Source organism: Trichoderma atroviride, chromosome 4 (genome assembly GCF_020647795.1).
Source record: "Trichoderma atroviride chromosome 4, complete sequence".
In the NCBI taxonomy this organism is placed as follows: domain Eukaryota; kingdom Fungi; phylum Ascomycota; class Sordariomycetes; order Hypocreales; family Hypocreaceae; genus Trichoderma; species Trichoderma atroviride.
This window is the reverse complement of record NC_089403.1, coordinates 2,794,969-2,811,512: the sequence shown is the minus strand read 5'-3', so window position 1 is coordinate 2,811,512 and position 16,544 is coordinate 2,794,969. Positions and strand designations below refer to the sequence as shown.

Sequence of the window (16,544 nt, the reverse complement as noted above, 5' to 3'; positions counted from 1 at the left end):
GCTGTCAGCCATGGCCGCCATCTACCTACTTATTGGTTGCTCTGGTAGCCGATCACGCTTGCAATTCAGCTCGCATTTGGAAATATGTAGCTGGATCTCTAAGAGATTGTATAAATACAGATATATTAGGGAAAGAAAAAAAGGAGAGAATTACGACCGAGTATAGAAAAAGCTTGGTGTTGATGCACTCACCAAGCCTCTACATGTATGTATTTGACGGCTGCCGGCAGCCACGTACAACTGCCATTCGCATCAAAATATTGCCGGCTACATATAAGTGAGCGCCAACAGCATCTTCTCTCATCAGATATTTAGAAAACTCTTTCAATCTCATCCTCTGCATCTCTCTTTGCCCTGTTCGCAATCTGTGAAGCAACATCACCAAATATGGCGGACCCATCCCCAGATGCTGCTTTGCAAGGCCTCCCGGCAGAGAAGAGCTTGTTATCCAAAGGGATCCGTCGACCGAACTGAAGAGCCGACAACAATCCAAGGGCTGCTGCAAGGATGCGCCGTTGACGCTGGAGGAAATAGTGGACTCCAAGAAGTGAGTTTGCAAGAACCAATATTATGCTCCGCCTTCCCTTTCCACTTGCATGGCGTTGCTGATTGTAGTAGATCATGAGCTTCATAAGATTCAAAACACGCAAAAAGCTGCTCGTCGTCGATCACCAGAAGGCGCTTTCCAAAGAACGGTATAACTGAGGAAATGGAGTTTGACCTTCGCTTCCCTCCAAAAGCTTGCACTGTCCTCCAAGAAGAGTTTCAAGTCATTTGGAGTCTGATATTTCAGACGTAAGTTCGTGACAGTAAATTACGATATGTGTTGTTTATTGGATAGCTGCTAACGCAATGCTAATTTCTTAGTCTTGAGAATATCCGCCAACCATGCCTGACGCGTGACGATCCGGCTTGAGGATGTGAGATGGTTAATGCGTGCCATGGACCCTTCGCATCCATTAGCAAAGTATAACCCAAAATAGGCACATTAGTTCACCCAAGTTTGACAACTAGCGCAATAAGTAACAAGATGGATATCTTTGCAATACGGGACAGCATAGAAGGTGCAGAGAATGTTACTGAGATATCCGTGCAAGATGATCCGGTGTTGGATCGCTTTGGGAAATGGTTATATGATCCATTTTATAAAATTTAGCGGCTATATGGACGAGATTGCTCAACAAAGACCTATTACACTTGCTTATAACCTTTTATTCTTGCTTTTGGCATTGTGATATTGGGCATGTATATCTTCCGAACTCAATTTGTCACCCGTCCAAGGAGTTTCCGGACTACCCATGGAGCGTTCCTAGCAACATGCGGTATGAAAGACCGTCTGCTCTTTTACCATGTCACTATAGCCAAAGCGCTCTCAGACACCACGTCTGTATCGTAGGTAGCATTCGCTCCTTGGAAATACGATGCAAGCATTTGCCACGGAAGAGCTCAAAGAGCTTAGATTACCCGAATGTGAATAAGGTCCAAGAAATATCTCAGGCACCGTTATATGGTATATTAGTGCAAATCTAGGTACACAATATCGGCCACTTCAAAGCCATATTCAGCTCTGGGTTCTCAGCAGTCGATGATACGTTAAAAAAACTAGTATTCACAGCACACGTATAACTCGTTGGGATTCAAGCTTTTTTGTATGAAGAATCATCATCAAAGTCAATTGTATATTTTGTCATAAGCAGTCATTATATACTATATACTTCTAGAAAACCTCCTCCACTCGTACCTCTGTACGATTCATCACCTCAATCACTCGTGTACATAAGAAAACGTGGTACCCAAACAAACAAAAGAACAAAGAAAGAAATTGGGGTATACAATTAAAAAAAAAAAAAAAGAGTTTCTTTTGGTTACCACGCAACCTTAGCAACAGGCCCGTTAGGGAAAAGTCTAACAATCAACTTGCGGAACTCGTCTAGGGCCAAAATACCCAGAGCTAGGGGAATAGGAATCAACCAATACTCAATGGGAACCGATGCCGTGAGGAACAATGTCTGGAGGCCTGGAACCTCGGTGACGAAAATAGCAATGGCAAGACTGATGAGCATGCTGAGGAGCAGCCAAGGGTTGCGACGCTTTTGGGTAAATGGATCGGCCTGGACGATGCTGAGACGGCGGTTGCGCACAGAGAGAATGTTGCCCCATTGGAGGATGACGAGGGTGACAAAGTAAACGCACTGGCCGGTGTAGTTGAACTGGTTGAGCTGATCCTGAGTGTAGCCGTGAAAGCCGTCGGTGTAGCCCTCGAAAAGGAAGAAGAGCTGGTGAACAGGAATGCCGGCCGCCTTCCACATATATAAGAAGAACATGGAATGGGCGCAGATAGTTTCGGCAGTACCAGTGAAGAGGTATGCTTGGCCGTAGATCTTGAGGTTAATGAGATGGTCTTTCTTATGGTTTCGAGGGGGCAGCGAAAGAAGATCAAACTCTTCCTTCTCCATGATCAGAGACAGAGACAAGAACAGATCGGTGAAGACACAAATCATAATCATGAGGAACGAGCTCAGTGGGAGAGGTACGCCAAAGAAAACATTGAGAATGACGGGCCAAATCTCAGACCAACTACCGGCCGGGAGAAGGTAGGCAATGACCTTTTGCAGATTTTGGAAAACGAGACGGCCGAGACGGATGGCATCGATGATGGAGTCGAAACGATCAAGCAAGACAAGATCAGCTGCCTCGATGGCAACATCACTTCCAGAGACGATGGCGACACCGACATCAGCGGCGCGAAGGGCGGGCGCGTCGTTGACTCCGTCACCAGTCACAGCCACAACGTTGTCGCGCTTCCGGAACTCTTCCACAATGCGGAGTTTCTGCTCAGGCGTCGTTCGCGCAAAGACAATCTCTTGATATTCACAGATGATGCTCCAGTCTTCATCGGAGAGAGAACCGAGACTCTGTCCCTCAAGGAGAAGGCTGTTGCACTCGCCAGTAATACGGGCCTCATTCAGCTTCTTAACGGCATCGATGTCGTTGTTAGCCTTGATGGTGTCGATAGTATCAGGGTCCCGCTCGCAGGTGATGATGCCGACGTTGCGGCCAATGGCAGCGGCAGTGAGACCATAGTCACCAGTAACCATGAAGAATCTGGTTCCAGCACGACGGCACTCTTGGACGGTGCTGAGGGTCTCCGGGCGAGGGGGATCAGTGATACCAAGAATACCGACAACTGTGAGGTCTTCGGTGGCTCGGCTGGTAACCTCGTCGCCAAAGCTGTTGGTGCCAATGGATTCGTCAACAGTCATGCTCTTCATGCAGAGGACAATGACACGCTCGGCATTCTTGGACAACTTGTCTTGGTATTCCTTGAAGGCAACCTTTGCGGGACCGTCGAGGGGCATGACACATTTTGACTTGCGAGACCAGTAGGCGGTGCAGGATGGCAGGAGGACGTCGGGAGCTCCCTTGACGAAGACCTGGAACTCGTTGGTTGCTTGGCTTTCAGTGGGAATTTTGTACATTGTGAGCATCCACTTGTTCTTGGAGTTGAAGGGAATCTGGAAGACCTTGGTGGGCTGGTCTGCTGCCTTCTCGTGGGTTGTAGGAGCACCAGCAGAGAATCTGAGAACAGCACCATCTGTGGCGTTGCCTTGAATGGTACGGGAGGCAACAGGGAGATGAAGGGTAGACGGCTCAAAGGTGGCGTCGTTGCACAGAGAAGCGGCCTGGTGAAGCTTCTTCATTCCGGCATCGACCTTGTCGCTTGCGAGGTTGTTGTAGAGGTCTTGGATAGCAATGGGCTCGTCGAGGAAGGCGAGGGAGTTGACATGCATTTGATTCTGAGTCAAAGTACCAGTCTTGTCGGAGCAGATGACATTGACACAGCCCAGCGTTTCGACGGTAGAAAGACCTTTGGGCAAAACATTGGAAGCTTTCATGCGTTTTGCCACCATCATAAGAGTCAGCGCGACAGCGACAGGCATACCCTCGGGAATGAAGGCGACGACGCATCCCATGACATTGTTGAGCATGGCCACAACATTCATGTAGTCGGGGTGGTCTTTACGCAGCCAGCCAACCCATGTTAGGAGGATAATGAGAGCGAGAACAACGGTCAAGGCAACAATGATGTAGACGAATCGGGTGATTTCTCTTTGGATCAGAGTTGGTCGCTCCTCTGCCGACGCAGTAGCCTTTGCAATGCGGCCCATGACGGAGCGAGGACCTGTCAGGACAACAACTCCAACACCGCTGCCGTTGACAACCAGAGTGCCCATAAGAGCAATGTTGCGGCTCTCCAGGAAGTTTTCTTCAGTCTGGTCAACCGAAGCATCAACCTCATCAGACTCTCCAGTCAGGATGGCACGGTCAAAGCGAAGATCACCAGAGTGATTGATGATTCGCATATCCGCAGGCACCTTGTTGCCAATCTGCAGATGGACAATATCTCCGCTTACAAGCTCGGTAGCCTTGATTTTCATCAACTGGCCATCACGACATACCAGAGCGTCTGAAGGGAGAAGGTCGATGATGGAATTCATAGTACGAGAAGTAGACCAGTCCTGGAAGGCAGAAAAGCCAGCCTGGAGGACAATGACAATGAGAACAAGAATGGCGAGAGCCAAGTTGGTAGGAGAAGGAGGATTGCTCAGGGGTCGCCAGCAGATGAAGAAGATGATGACGCCCACCCACAAAACGGAACAGAAGCCGCCAAAGACATACATCAGAAGCTTCTTCAGATAGTTTGGCTTGGGGTGAGGCAGCGTGTTCCTTCCATCTCGTTGAATTCTCAACGCGGCAGCACTCTCCGACAGGCCCATCTCCTGAGAGACATTGAGCTGTTGGCAGAGCTGATCGACCTCGAGCTCATGAAAAGTCAAGTTGGAGAAGTACTCTTCCTTGTTGTCCTTTTTCTCCTTGATATCAGGCAAATTATCAGAATCGACCTGGCGGGACTCGGAGACGTGAATAGACAAGGTTCGATATTCAATCTGGACCCCGGAGTAAGGCGAAGAGGGCAGATCGCGACGGCTGTTGACCGAACCGCGACTCATGGACCTCTTGCGAGACAGAGGGAGACCCTGCTCAGCATCAGCCGCATTGCTGCGGCCAACACGGCCTGATGGATGTGTAACATCGTTAAAGGTGATGCGGAGGTCGTTGGCTTCCTTTTCGTCCGGCTCGGGGGGCAACGTTTTCAGGCATGATTGAAAATTGAAGTCAAAAAAGGAGGTGAAATTCAAAATGAAGAGAAGATGAAAAGTTTTGATTTTATTTTCAAGTCTTCTTGGGCAACTTTGATTAAAACAAGCGAGATACGGGCAGTGTATAAGCCAACTGACCGTCTCTTTTTCTTGCAAGTTTCAATACAAAGCGAAGAAGAGCCTTGATGAAAGGGAGAAGGAGGAAGAGTGAACCTGAACTCTGTGAAAAAAAAGGAGGGAAAAGCAGAGGACTGGAGGCAGGCTTTATGCACAGCTGAGCCTGAGCGGTCAAGACAGACAAAAAAAAAATCTTTTTGACCCAGATAGCTGGGCTGTGATAACAATAGCAACCTTGCATGCGGCTTCTCAACTAACATGAGGGATTCAATCGCCTACACCCTTTGGGCTCTTCCCTCCCCCCTTGTCGCCACCAGAGCAATCAGCTTTTTTGCACCAAACGACGCAAACACGTTTTCCATGCTCACGCCCCCTAGGCTAGGGTTTTTGGGGGCTATATGTGATATCTCTGCCCCCTCCAGGCCAGACCATGATAGGCAAGGTAGTTCTACTACAATCATAACATACAGATAGGGCACGGTACCGCGTACACGCACAGCTACATGATATTACCTACAGATGCAAATACACCGACATGTATTGGAGGTGGTATGTCGACAACGCAGCGCTCAGCTCTCACTCACACACCCCCATGTATAGACAAGGGAAAAGGGGGGGCGTGTCGAGAAGAGAGAAGGGAAAACAGCATGGTATTTCGTAAGTGAAACAACATGTATTCCCGCATACAGGTAAAGAGAGGAATAAAAAGGAAAGGGAAATAGCCCGTTTATGCTGTGCCTCTCACCTGTCTCTCTCTCAGCTTACCTGAACCAGCTAGTTAGAGAGACATGGCAAAGCCGAGAAGAGACAAGCAAAAAAAAAAAAAAAAAAAAAAAAAAAAAAAAAAGAGGCTGAGGGCGTGAAACAACCCAGAAAAAAAATGAAAACCATCTCCCTGATCTGGAATGGCTCAAGGAGGGTATGAACAACCCAAAAAAAGGGGGGTGTCCAACAGCTCGTTTTTTTTTCTTCTGGCGGCCGAAATGGATCTCGCCAAAAGGCAATAATACACGTATCAAAATAAAAAGACCCCGAAAATTTCCCAATTCAAGCCAAGCAGTGTACATGGTCAGAGTGCCCGGTACACGCCGCATCCACCAAGCTCGAAAGCGTCGCACAGTGCGTTACTGGGGCTTCTGGTCTCGGGATCCGCCAGCCGAGCGGTGGATAAATATGCAATTGTATGAGGGAATTATTTTTCTCGCGCTGCCTGCCAGATGGAAAATTATTGCATCACAGCGGGGAATATGGACTTACCGCATCAAGTATCGCCTTTTACGTACATTCAAGCGCGTTGGGCAAAAGTTCACGGGTCTCGAGTTCCTTCCTGAGCTTTTTTGCTTCTTTGGTTCCCGCTCAGCTCTACAGTTCCCGTTTCCCTTCTTTCTTTTTTGACTTTTTTAAAAATTCTCCAGTTCTTTCTAGACTTCTCATCTATCATGCGCCTTTTTTTCAGCTCTTTTACCCATCAAACTCCCGGCGTTCTAGTTCCCCGAAAGTGACGCGTTTTTTTCGCAACTCACTCACATCTCAATCTCACTCCCCCCCCCCCCTTTAACACATGCGGCCATGCAATGCACCTCACTACAAGGGTCCGGACCCCGCTGTATGCAATGCGTATGCACGTCCCCCTCCTCGGCACTCGACCTTGATTCTGCCATTTTGCCATTTTGCGGGCCGTGTGAGGTCTCGAGGCCCGTCCTCCCACCAACTGTTTTCCCATCTCAATCTCATCTCATCTCGAAATCTCGTGTGTACTTGGGATACCACCTCGTATATTGCCTCCCAGCTTTGCTTTGATTTTCATTTGTTTTACTCAATTCGCATTGATAAAAAGGTTTGCTGGATATAAATACCGCATGTCCCACATTATACTGCCTCTCTTTGTCCTGCTATTTTCACTTATACCACTGCCTCCCCCCGGTGGTAAAAAAATATCCCGTCTCCATCTTTTCAAGATTCTCTGTCTCTCTTTCTAATGGGACTTATATGCCCTGATATTGACACATAAATTACGATTAATAGTGTCCATCAATATGAAGAGAAATCATCCATGCACACCTCATCCGACCAGACTCTCCATCATATTTTGACTCAACATCAAACAATTTGATAGCATATGAGCAAACCCCCTGTAGAACCACGCCATCTTTTCTTCCGCTTCGAGTCATTTCAAAAAAGCTTGATTCATGCCCCCCAAGCCAGGCAGACACTTACCAGCTTACCATCTGTCTACTCCGCCCTCCCATCCCAGCAGTGGCGCCACCCGCTCCAATGGGTTACATGCTGAGCGGCAATAGCTTCGATTCATGTGTCAGTAACACCTACTTGGGTAGTTCCAATATTGATATGCACAGCAAAACTCCGCAGATAATGCACGGAGGCGCATGCTTCTCAAGGCGGGCATTCATTGGATGCCTGTAAAGCCGTCAAGATACGCACACCCAAAGTCGTACGTTGCCGCTGCAAGCACACAACACATAGCGGTCCACCTCGGAAGAAACCTTCCTCTGCATATTTATAAACAATACAATCAGTAAAAGAGCCCCGGTGGTCTATGCACTCCAAACAAGCAAAGAAGCTCTCCACACACACACACACACATACGCGCATAAATCCCCAGATACGCAAAAGTCTTGGCATCGTGACCCTGCACGTGGCCAGCCCTTTTGGGTATGTGGGGTCCCGCACTTGGTCGGCACGTTCCGGGCATCTTTATTGGGTCAATGCGCGAAGCACAGGACAAGAACTAGTAGCCCTACAAGATTTTATGAACCAAGGGAGTAAAAGAGAAATGAGAAGGGAATGAATGAATGATAGTATTAGATAAGTATATATGTATATATTGACTATATAAAAAAGAGGGTATTTTTGTTTTTATGTTTGGTAGTATTTAATAAAGCGTCCCAATGATTTGCTAACCGTGCCGGCGTATAGCGAGTGGTATCATCAACAAAGACCGTTTTGCGGGCCACACCTCATATGCACGTGTAAGGGTTCATGAGCCTCAATTAAGATATAAAAGAAAAAAAAAAGGAAACCAGAGAAACCTCCACTCGCCTTCAAACGCCGTAACCTCATCACACGAGACTTTTTATCTTAAGCAAGAGCCTTGGGAGACTCGCCATCGGCAGAGATCATGGTGACGACCTCAGAGCCGGGGCGGACGACGGGGTCATCGTGGTGGGTAACGGCGTAGTCATCCTCACCGCTGAGCTCTTCAAGGGTCTTGCGGGCGGTTTCGGGGATGAAGATTGTGGTGAAGCAGCCGAGCAACATGAAGAGGGCGTAGATCTCCAGGACGTGGTCCATCCAAGGAGCAGTGTTGTCCTTGGTGGCGCCGCGAGTGCGCAAGGTAGCAATGGCACCCTGGCCGATGATGGAGCCGATCTTGCCGGAGGCAGCGGAGATACCGTGGGAGGTGGAACGGTAACGGGTGGGGAACACCTCACCGGGGACGACAAAGGTGGTGGTGTTGGGGCCTGTGTCGCGTGCTTATTAGCATTTTACTGGAAAGAAAAAAAAATCTCATCGACATTTACTTACCAAAGTTGAAGAAGAACTGGGCGATAACGTAGATGGCAAGGAGGCCGTTGGAGCTAATGTGGTTGTAGGCGAAACCCATGACGATGAAGAGAATAGTCAGGATGGCGAAGCCACCAAACTGGATGGTCTTGCGGCCCAGAGTATCAATGGTAGCGACAGAAACCCAGTATCCAGGGACGGCACCAGCGAGGACAATGACAATGTTACCAACAGCGGTGTTGTACAGGTACTCGTAGACGGTGGGGGCGTTCTTGGTGGAGTAACCAATGACGTTCAGGATGGTAGCGTTGTTCAAAGAAAGACCATAGAAGGCGACATCAAGGCAGAACCATGAACCAGCAGTGCCGAACAGGACGAGGAAGTTCCTGAGCTTGCCGTAGTGGGCGAGGAAGTCCTTGAAGCTGGCCTTGGGGACCTGGAGGCTCTCCTTGGCAGCCTTGTTGGCAGTGATGCGGGCAATCTCGTCGGGGTGGCCCTCGCGCTTGCCAGTAACGTAGGCAACGACATCATCGCCAGCCTGCTCGACATCACGAGCGATATCGAAAGTATAACGAGGAGTTTCGGGGATGGTAAGACGGTCTGCGAGTAACGGCCAGGTTAGCAAACGGCTCTTACACGGAACTCTTGGAAAGTGGGTCCTTTTTTTTTCTTAGTCACTTACAGTACAGGGCAATGCAGGCGGGAACGGCACCGAGACCGATCAGGGTACGCCACATCTTATCGACAGCGAGCTGGCAAACACCAGTGCACTGAGCAACCTTGGCGGCGGAGGACAGTGAGCCCTTGAAGCCGAGAGTGACGAAGAGCATGACAAGAGCAGCGGTGAGCTGACCGAGACCCTGCATGGCAAAGACGGCGCTCATCATGGCTCCACGCCATCTGGTAGTAGCGAACCTATATAGGAGCAAATCGTGTAAGCGAACCAACGCTCACCAACTCACTCAGTTTTGAGAGTCAACTTACTCAGAGGTAATAATGGAAGAAAGGGGGTAATCTCCACCAATACCGATACCCATAATCACACGCCAGAAGATGATGAGGCCAATGATGTCGCAACCAGGGGAGCCGCTGGTCAGGGCCTGACCGATGGTAGCGAAGATGATGACAATGAGTTCGAGACCGTACATGCGCTTACGACCGACCAAATCGGCCATGATACCGAATCCAACCTGACCAATAACGGTACCGGCAGAAGTGGCGAGCTTGATGGCGCTGTCAGAGGAGGTAGGCATGACACCAACACCGGGGAAGTAGACGATGCCCAGCATAATGGTCAACATGGAGGCAGTGAAGATGTCGTACGAGTCCGTGAAGAAACCAACACCAGCGACCACGATGGCACGGACATGGTACCAGCCGAAAGGAGCCTTGTCGATCTCCGCAAGGGCCAGGCGGCGGCGCTCGTTCAGATCCTGGACGTGGAGAAAGTCATTGTTGTAGTTGTGGTAGGCACTGTTGCCTCCGGTAGTCTTGCCGAAGGCCATTGTGCTTTTAGTTTTGTTTAGTTTTTATGATGAACGACAAGTAGAAGAAGAAGTAAAATTGTAATGAGAGGCAACAACACAAGCCAAAGAAAAAAAGCTTGTATCACCCTTCTTCAATGAGAAGAGGAAAAAGACAAGGGGGTCTTGAACACTTGTGGTTGAGAAACAAGGAAAGAAGGGGGGGAAAGAAGAGTCCAGCCAGATACAAGGGACAGGCTCAGGGGAAATATATACTACAGCCGCACTGCTTCACATCTGTCTGTCCTACTCCCCAAGGAGATTTTAATCTTAATCTTTTTCAGGCAGCTTGATCCATCGTGGATCGACTCCTCGGGCCCTTTTCCCAGCCAAGACGACCGAAGTCCAATATTGGCCTTGGTCTGCCTCTCGGAGCGGGCCAAAAACTGATAATGAACTGACGCGAATGCAGCCATAGACGGAGATGGAAGGGCAGTAGATCAGGCACTCTAACGCGTTTCTAGTCAATCTATTGGCTGCAATGCCTGTCAGCGTCGAGATAAAAGAGCCCAGAGCGTGGTCGACCCGGCATGGCTTCTATGCTGGTTTGCGTCGATGGATGTGGAGGATCGGCCAATGAGGGGCTCGCAAATCGGCACGTTGTCGAGATAACCCCATCTGTATGGGGGACGAAGCCGCTCCACACTGGGATATGCTTGAAATTTAGCTGCATCGCGCGCAGGAGTTCCGGGAGTCAAGAGCCACCAAAGGCCATGGCTATACGGCTCTGACTCGCGGCTTGGCAGGCTCTTTTGCTGCCAAAAATACGGCCTCGTGAGGATGCTGAAGGGCTCATAGCTGAGCATCTGAGAGCGCCACTGCCTTGTCTGCCGCTGCCGGTCGTCTGGTTTGGCGACCGAGACGGTGGTGAGGCTAAGGGTCTCAGGCTGGACCCGGTCGGTTGCCTAAAAGGGACACCGAGTGTGGCGACTCCCGGCGCCGGATCCATGCTGGGCTCGCCTCGTCTTGACGGCTCTCCGCGCATGAGGCCTGCATTCTCCCACGTGCGAGCCCCAAGACGGCTGAATCTCTGCGATTTCTGGTGGCGCTGCAGTAGAAGATCGTGTTATAATCCACCGTCCTAGAGGCCATTCCCACTCGATGAGCTGCTGATCAATTCCAAATTCACTCATGCGCGCCACTTCAGCTTCACTCAATAAGCCTGCACGCAGGTCAGGATAGCTCCCACTTCTGCAGCTTACTTTTTAAGGTTGATTTTTTACTTTGAGTGATTTTCCTTCCTCTTTTGCCTATTTTTGATCGTGTGAGCAGAAAGAAGAAGAGCAAGGTTTTGGGGATTTTGGGGATTGTGCCATCCCAGCTTCATACCCAATCGGTCTCAACCCTAGCTCAAGCTCAGCCCGGGATCTAAAAATTTTCCCCCTCGGTTCAGCTCTCGCTATCAAGCCTTGCCATGTCTCTCACAACACACTCCCAAACCATGACCGAGAAGCCAAAAAGCGACAACAGCGACACCAGGGACGCGCTTGACGGCGTGCTGCCGCTCTCATATCGCGTGGTCACACGAGACAGCGAGAAGCAAGATGCGCTGCACCTGGTGGCCGATAGCATTGCGCAGCAACGCCAAACTGCCTCTGCCGCCATCATCTTCAACCCCCTCTGCCTCGCAGGCTTGGTAGCGACGTGCGCCGGCGTATATCGCCAATACCAGTACGCCGGCTATGGCACCGTGTTGACGATGCTTTGTGGCGTCGTCATCGTATATCTGTCCTTTGTTCGATTTTATACGTCGAGGTACCTTGAGCAGGCGGAGAAATTTCGCTGGAAGGAATGGATCACCGGCCCCGATGGCAAGGAGGATGTCATCATTTCGGCCTTTTTTGGCGAAGAATCAATCGGCACTCTCGTTCTCAGACTGAAGGGAGACAAGTTAAATAAGAAGAAGGGTTCTGCGCAGGCCAGCACAGATGGCCAAGGCATCATCCGCGCCTGGACCACCAAGCTGCGATACCGAGGAAAGGGAGTTGGCTCAGATCTGCTGCACTTTGCAGTCCAAACGACATATCGCGCATTTGGCTCGAGCGCCAGCGTAGAGTTTGCCGCAGACCATGCAAACAGCTCCAACCCTCTTCCTGACATGTTTCTCCGACCCTTCAAGAAGCGCCAGGAAAAGGCAGGCAAGGCGTTGAAGCAAGCTTTGGAGGACCAGGGGAACCCAAAATAGTCCCCAGCACTTGGGCATGGATATAGAATCATTCTGTAATATGTAATAATAATAATAATCACAATGGACATCACGCATAACATTGTTTCACCAAAGTAAACCTGGCTCTTAGGCTACTACCGTTGAACAAGTGCAGCTTCCTATAACTTGCAATCTCGATCACGGGAATTATAACTTGGCGTTGGCGATGTGCTAAATCCGTACGGCACTACTGCGACCAATTGATCTAGCGGTACGGCAATTGGGCATGCGACACCTTGGCAGTAGATGGATTTTCAAATGGCACATGTCAGCCAAGGTACTTGGCGATGCCACCATCATACTTGGCGATGCCGCGACTGCACTTGGCGATGAGGAATGCATCGCGCCAGTGGTGATGGTGGTAAACGGTTTATCCACCGGACTCTTGTTCCATGACCAACAGCTCCGTTGTTCGAGTTCTAGAAGGCTCTCTAAATGGCCCATTCGAGTCATTCGACAAAGGGACTTTCGTAAAACGACTTGTGTTGGCGATTGAAAATTCGAAGATGGTGGCGAGAGTAAATTATCGCAGCCAAATGCAGCCAGAGCTCGAGCACGTGGCATCGCAGCAAGAATCAATATTCGAAACGGACCCGAAACCGTCCGATAAAGAGCTGCGGGCGCCACGAGCTTTTGGCGAGTCTCTATCTGACAGTGGCAGCTCACGCACGTGGGCGCCGAAATAATGTCTCATCGGGTCGTACCCACCATCTCTGGCTTGGCTGCAGAACTATCGACGGTAAGCCAGCACAAGGGCCGATTTTTTTGTCCCTCCAGTCCGTCCATCGTGTTGCAAATGGAAAATTTTCTTTAGAATTGTCTTCCGACAAGAAAATGATTTGCGTGAAGACAATTGCTGGTTATTTAGAAGCGGAGTGACTCTGTCTGCTGGCCATCGAAGATCCCGCGAAAAGTTTCCCTGCTCACATCGCCGATATCCAGCTGCAGCTCACACGGCAATACTATTAACCATGCTGCGACGCGCGAGAATCATTTTGTCGTTTCACATGGCGGAGAGATGAGTTTCACCATTGCTTTCACACAACCAACAACGAGGTGATATGGAGATGATATATGAGAAAGATGCAACGATGCAACGGCAGGCCGCAGATCCGAGTGATGCACCAGCACCAGCATCAAGAAAGGAAGGTCGCTTCCATTGCAGTTTCACCACTCACGACAGTGCTTCGTATTTGAGCAGCGCAGACAAATACGCGCAAACGATAGCGCTGGGTCGCTAGAGATGTCCTGGTAAAAGATCCGAAAGTGGGTTGCTCGCTTCCTCTCAGCAAGCAGCTATAAGAAGACAGATTCCCACTCTCCTGACAAGCCCCGTCACTTGTTCTCAGGATGGCTGTTGGGACAACTGACAGCTTATTGCCGTGTTCTAGGGCACCGAGAAGGTTTTTTTGTAAGTCGGGCTCCATAGACGGTAGTCTGTCTAGCGCTTCAGAATCGATTGTCTAGCATTGACAAAATCTGCTCGACTGTGGTACTGTAATGCCGCAAGTTGCCGTTATTTAAGCGTGGTTAGTGGCATGATGGCCAGCAATTGTGCCAATTGAATAGGGATAGAGGAGGCCTTTGCAGCCGTGGCGCAATGGAGAACGGGCAATTCCCCCCCTAGAGCACTGGTGTCCGCGCTCGCATATTTTACTAAGACCTTTGATGGCTTGGGCGTAGACGTTTTATGTTTCTAGTGAGACATGCGCTCCAGTAGACGTATTACGGCCACTTTTCTATCGGCGCGACTTTTATGACCGCGTGGCTCTTAGCTTTGTGCTAGAGAAGGAAATGAGTGAGAGCTGGTGTTCTTCATTAGCCTCCTTTGAAAGTCACGTTTCACAGAACTGCCGGGCGAGTCCGAACGTAAAGGAGAGAAAAGAGGAGAGAAAGGAGGAGGCTACAAAGACCCAATACCTTGGTACTCTCGCCAACCTATTCCGCACCAGCAGCAACCCTCAACACAGCAATGATAGGTAACAGGATAGGAGAAATAGAAAGAAAACATCGCCAAAGGCGCAAAACATTGACTCAGCCATGTAGGCCACGCCGTTGCGATGCCAAGCATTGCTCGGGGCCATCCCTTTCGTCTTCTTGCTGCATTTGTCGCTCTTCTCGATGAATGGTGCCTGTGATAGGCGGAGCCCGCGACACTACCGCCGTCGTCAACGCAATTAGCCGCCGCTAAATTGTCGCTGCCGAACAATGCTGTCCGCTTTTAGTGGTTTAGGGCTGTGAGCTGTGGTACCCTGAGAAGACCTGTGGAGTGGCAGAGGGCTCGTTCTTATATGGGCTCTCTGCTGTAGCTGTAGCTCCCAGACAGTTCGCTGCTGGGCATTTCGCGCTGGTCTTGTTCCTTGCCTCCGTCTATATACTCATGATGCGTGAATATCTCTCAGCCTAGACGTCGAGCGAGTACTCGGGGACGCATTAGGGTGGGAGGCGGCGAGAGGCACCTTGCCAAAGGCTTCGTACAGCAAAGTGCATGAGGTCATGGCCATCAAACCGCCGGGTGGTAGGGGCGTGTGCGTCTGCTTGCGCGCGGTGCATGTTCCTAGATGCCAAGGCTCGCTCAGTGATAAGCTCATGGCAAAATATGGGGAGAGCCCAGGAATTTCGCGAGGAGGGGCGGCCGTGGCAACGATCCGGTTCGAGATGGGCGGATCCAGAGCATGCAGCAAAGTGGTGATGGCGTGCAACGACGCCTTGGTGATGCCTCAAAGCGTGAAATATATGCGGCAATGGGGGCGTAATATGCCTGTAGGCGCGGTCTGGCTGCAGCGCGTGCATAATGGAGCCGCCAGTGCGGACTGTCTTGCGTCGGCACTGTGCGTCCGCGCTCGCCAAAGTAGCGAGTACCCGCCAAGGGTCCAGTGACGGACATGGCTTAGGGCTACAGGGAGCAGCAAGCTTCGACCAGCTGCTCCCCAGACTCGGGCACTTTGGCGATTCCCAGCGCTCTCTCTCGACCTTTTGTGCGCCTCATTTGCCTTTGAATGTTTTGTGCTGTCCATGCAGTGTTAGCTGGTGGTACTACGGCAGCAAGGAGAGACCAGCATGCCCGGTTTATTCTCCGACCCTGGAGCGGTGAGACTTGGGTCTTTGTGTAAGTCAATCCCGCAGTAAGCATCCAGCGCACGATGGCATCAAGAGTGCATGTATCTGAAGACATTAGTAGAGTACATCACGGCACTACAATAAAGCACACTCCATACATACGTGTATAAACAGCTTGGCAACTGCCATGTACTAAATTGGTGTGTATTGATGGCGCGTTACTAACCGCCAGAAAAAAACAATAAGACGTCCAAAAAACACTGGACGGCATATACGAGGAACACACCAAAAGTGATTTTTCGACTGGCGCGGCAAACTCCGCATTTGCCGCACTGGCCTCTTACACGGCGATCGACTCTGGCGCTGGGAATTTGGACTGGTCTAGACACGGTGAAAAGCTTCACCGCAAGACAGCAACAGCACAGCACAGCACAGCACAGCCATGCCCCGGCCCAAAGCCAAATGCCTCATACTATCGCTATATCGAGAGGGAGGCCTCCTCCAGAGCGTGACGTAGGATGACGGTCGAATCGAGTTGGCCGCTGTGCATGGCCCCCGAGAGCCTCAGGCCGTTTCCGAGCCCTACTGTATCTGCCCGTTGCCCGCCCCTTCAGCGCTGCGTCGACTTACTGCTTCCGTCCTCAACAGCGTCCGGGGGCACGGCCTCTCGCCAATCACAGCCCGCGTATTTATGCATCTGGCAACTATTCACTCCTCTGCCGATCCCCATAGTCCCGGCTGCTCGCTCCGTATTAGTGCGGCCCTGCTAGCGAGCCAGCCAGTAGCGGGAAGAAGAAAAAAATGTTTCCCAGCCCAGCAGACTCCAGGTGCCTCCAGTGTATATCGCTCATAGCCACTGCTCTCGCGAGTTCACCGGTGATACTTCATCTCTGTTACGGCAGACAACACCAGGGCTAACGTCGCCTCCGCCGGGGTGCCCATGCCCTCGTT

The 16,544-nt window shown here is 50.5% G+C and overlaps 5 protein-coding genes across 5 annotated transcripts; 1 reads left to right on the top strand and 4 right to left on the bottom strand.

The window, feature by feature from the left end:
* Positions 1 to 1,660: 1,660 nt before the first annotated feature.
* TrAtP1_008265 (uncharacterized protein) lies at positions 1,661 to 6,081 on the bottom strand. The gene has a single exon (XM_014086633.2). The coding sequence runs from the start codon at positions 5,010 to 5,012 to the stop codon at positions 1,866 to 1,868; it is 3,147 nt and encodes a 1,048-aa protein (XP_013942108.2). The 5' UTR covers positions 5,013 to 6,081; the 3' UTR covers positions 1,661 to 1,865.
* Positions 6,082 to 8,378: 2,297 nt separating this feature from the next.
* On the bottom strand, positions 8,379 to 10,309 carry TrAtP1_008264 (uncharacterized protein; the record flags this gene model as incomplete). Its single annotated transcript, XM_014086632.2, has 4 exons — positions 8,379 to 8,761; positions 8,826 to 9,404; positions 9,487 to 9,719; positions 9,789 to 10,309. 4 exons carry the CDS (start codon positions 10,307 to 10,309, stop codon positions 8,379 to 8,381), a joined length of 1,716 nt encoding a protein of 571 aa, XP_013942107.1.
* A 506-nt stretch (positions 10,310 to 10,815) lies between these two features.
* On the bottom strand, positions 10,816 to 11,133 carry TrAtP1_008263 (uncharacterized protein; the record flags this gene model as incomplete). Its single annotated transcript, XM_014086631.2, has 1 exon — positions 10,816 to 11,133. The coding sequence occupies one exon, from the start codon at positions 11,131 to 11,133 to the stop codon at positions 10,816 to 10,818; it is 318 nt and encodes a 105-aa protein (XP_013942106.2).
* A 608-nt stretch (positions 11,134 to 11,741) lies between these two features.
* TrAtP1_008262 (uncharacterized protein) lies at positions 11,742 to 12,512 on the top strand (the record flags this gene model as incomplete). Its single annotated transcript, XM_014086630.2, has 1 exon — positions 11,742 to 12,512. One exon carries the CDS (start codon positions 11,742 to 11,744, stop codon positions 12,510 to 12,512), a length of 771 nt encoding a protein of 256 aa, XP_013942105.2.
* A 2,399-nt stretch (positions 12,513 to 14,911) lies between these two features.
* On the bottom strand, positions 14,912 to 15,420 carry TrAtP1_008261 (uncharacterized protein; the record flags this gene model as incomplete). The annotated part of the gene is made up of 2 exons (XM_066113846.1): positions 14,912 to 15,252; positions 15,396 to 15,420. 2 exons carry the CDS (start codon positions 15,418 to 15,420, stop codon positions 14,912 to 14,914), a joined length of 366 nt encoding a protein of 121 aa, XP_065969935.1.
* Between the last annotated feature and the right edge of the window lie 1,124 nt (positions 15,421 to 16,544).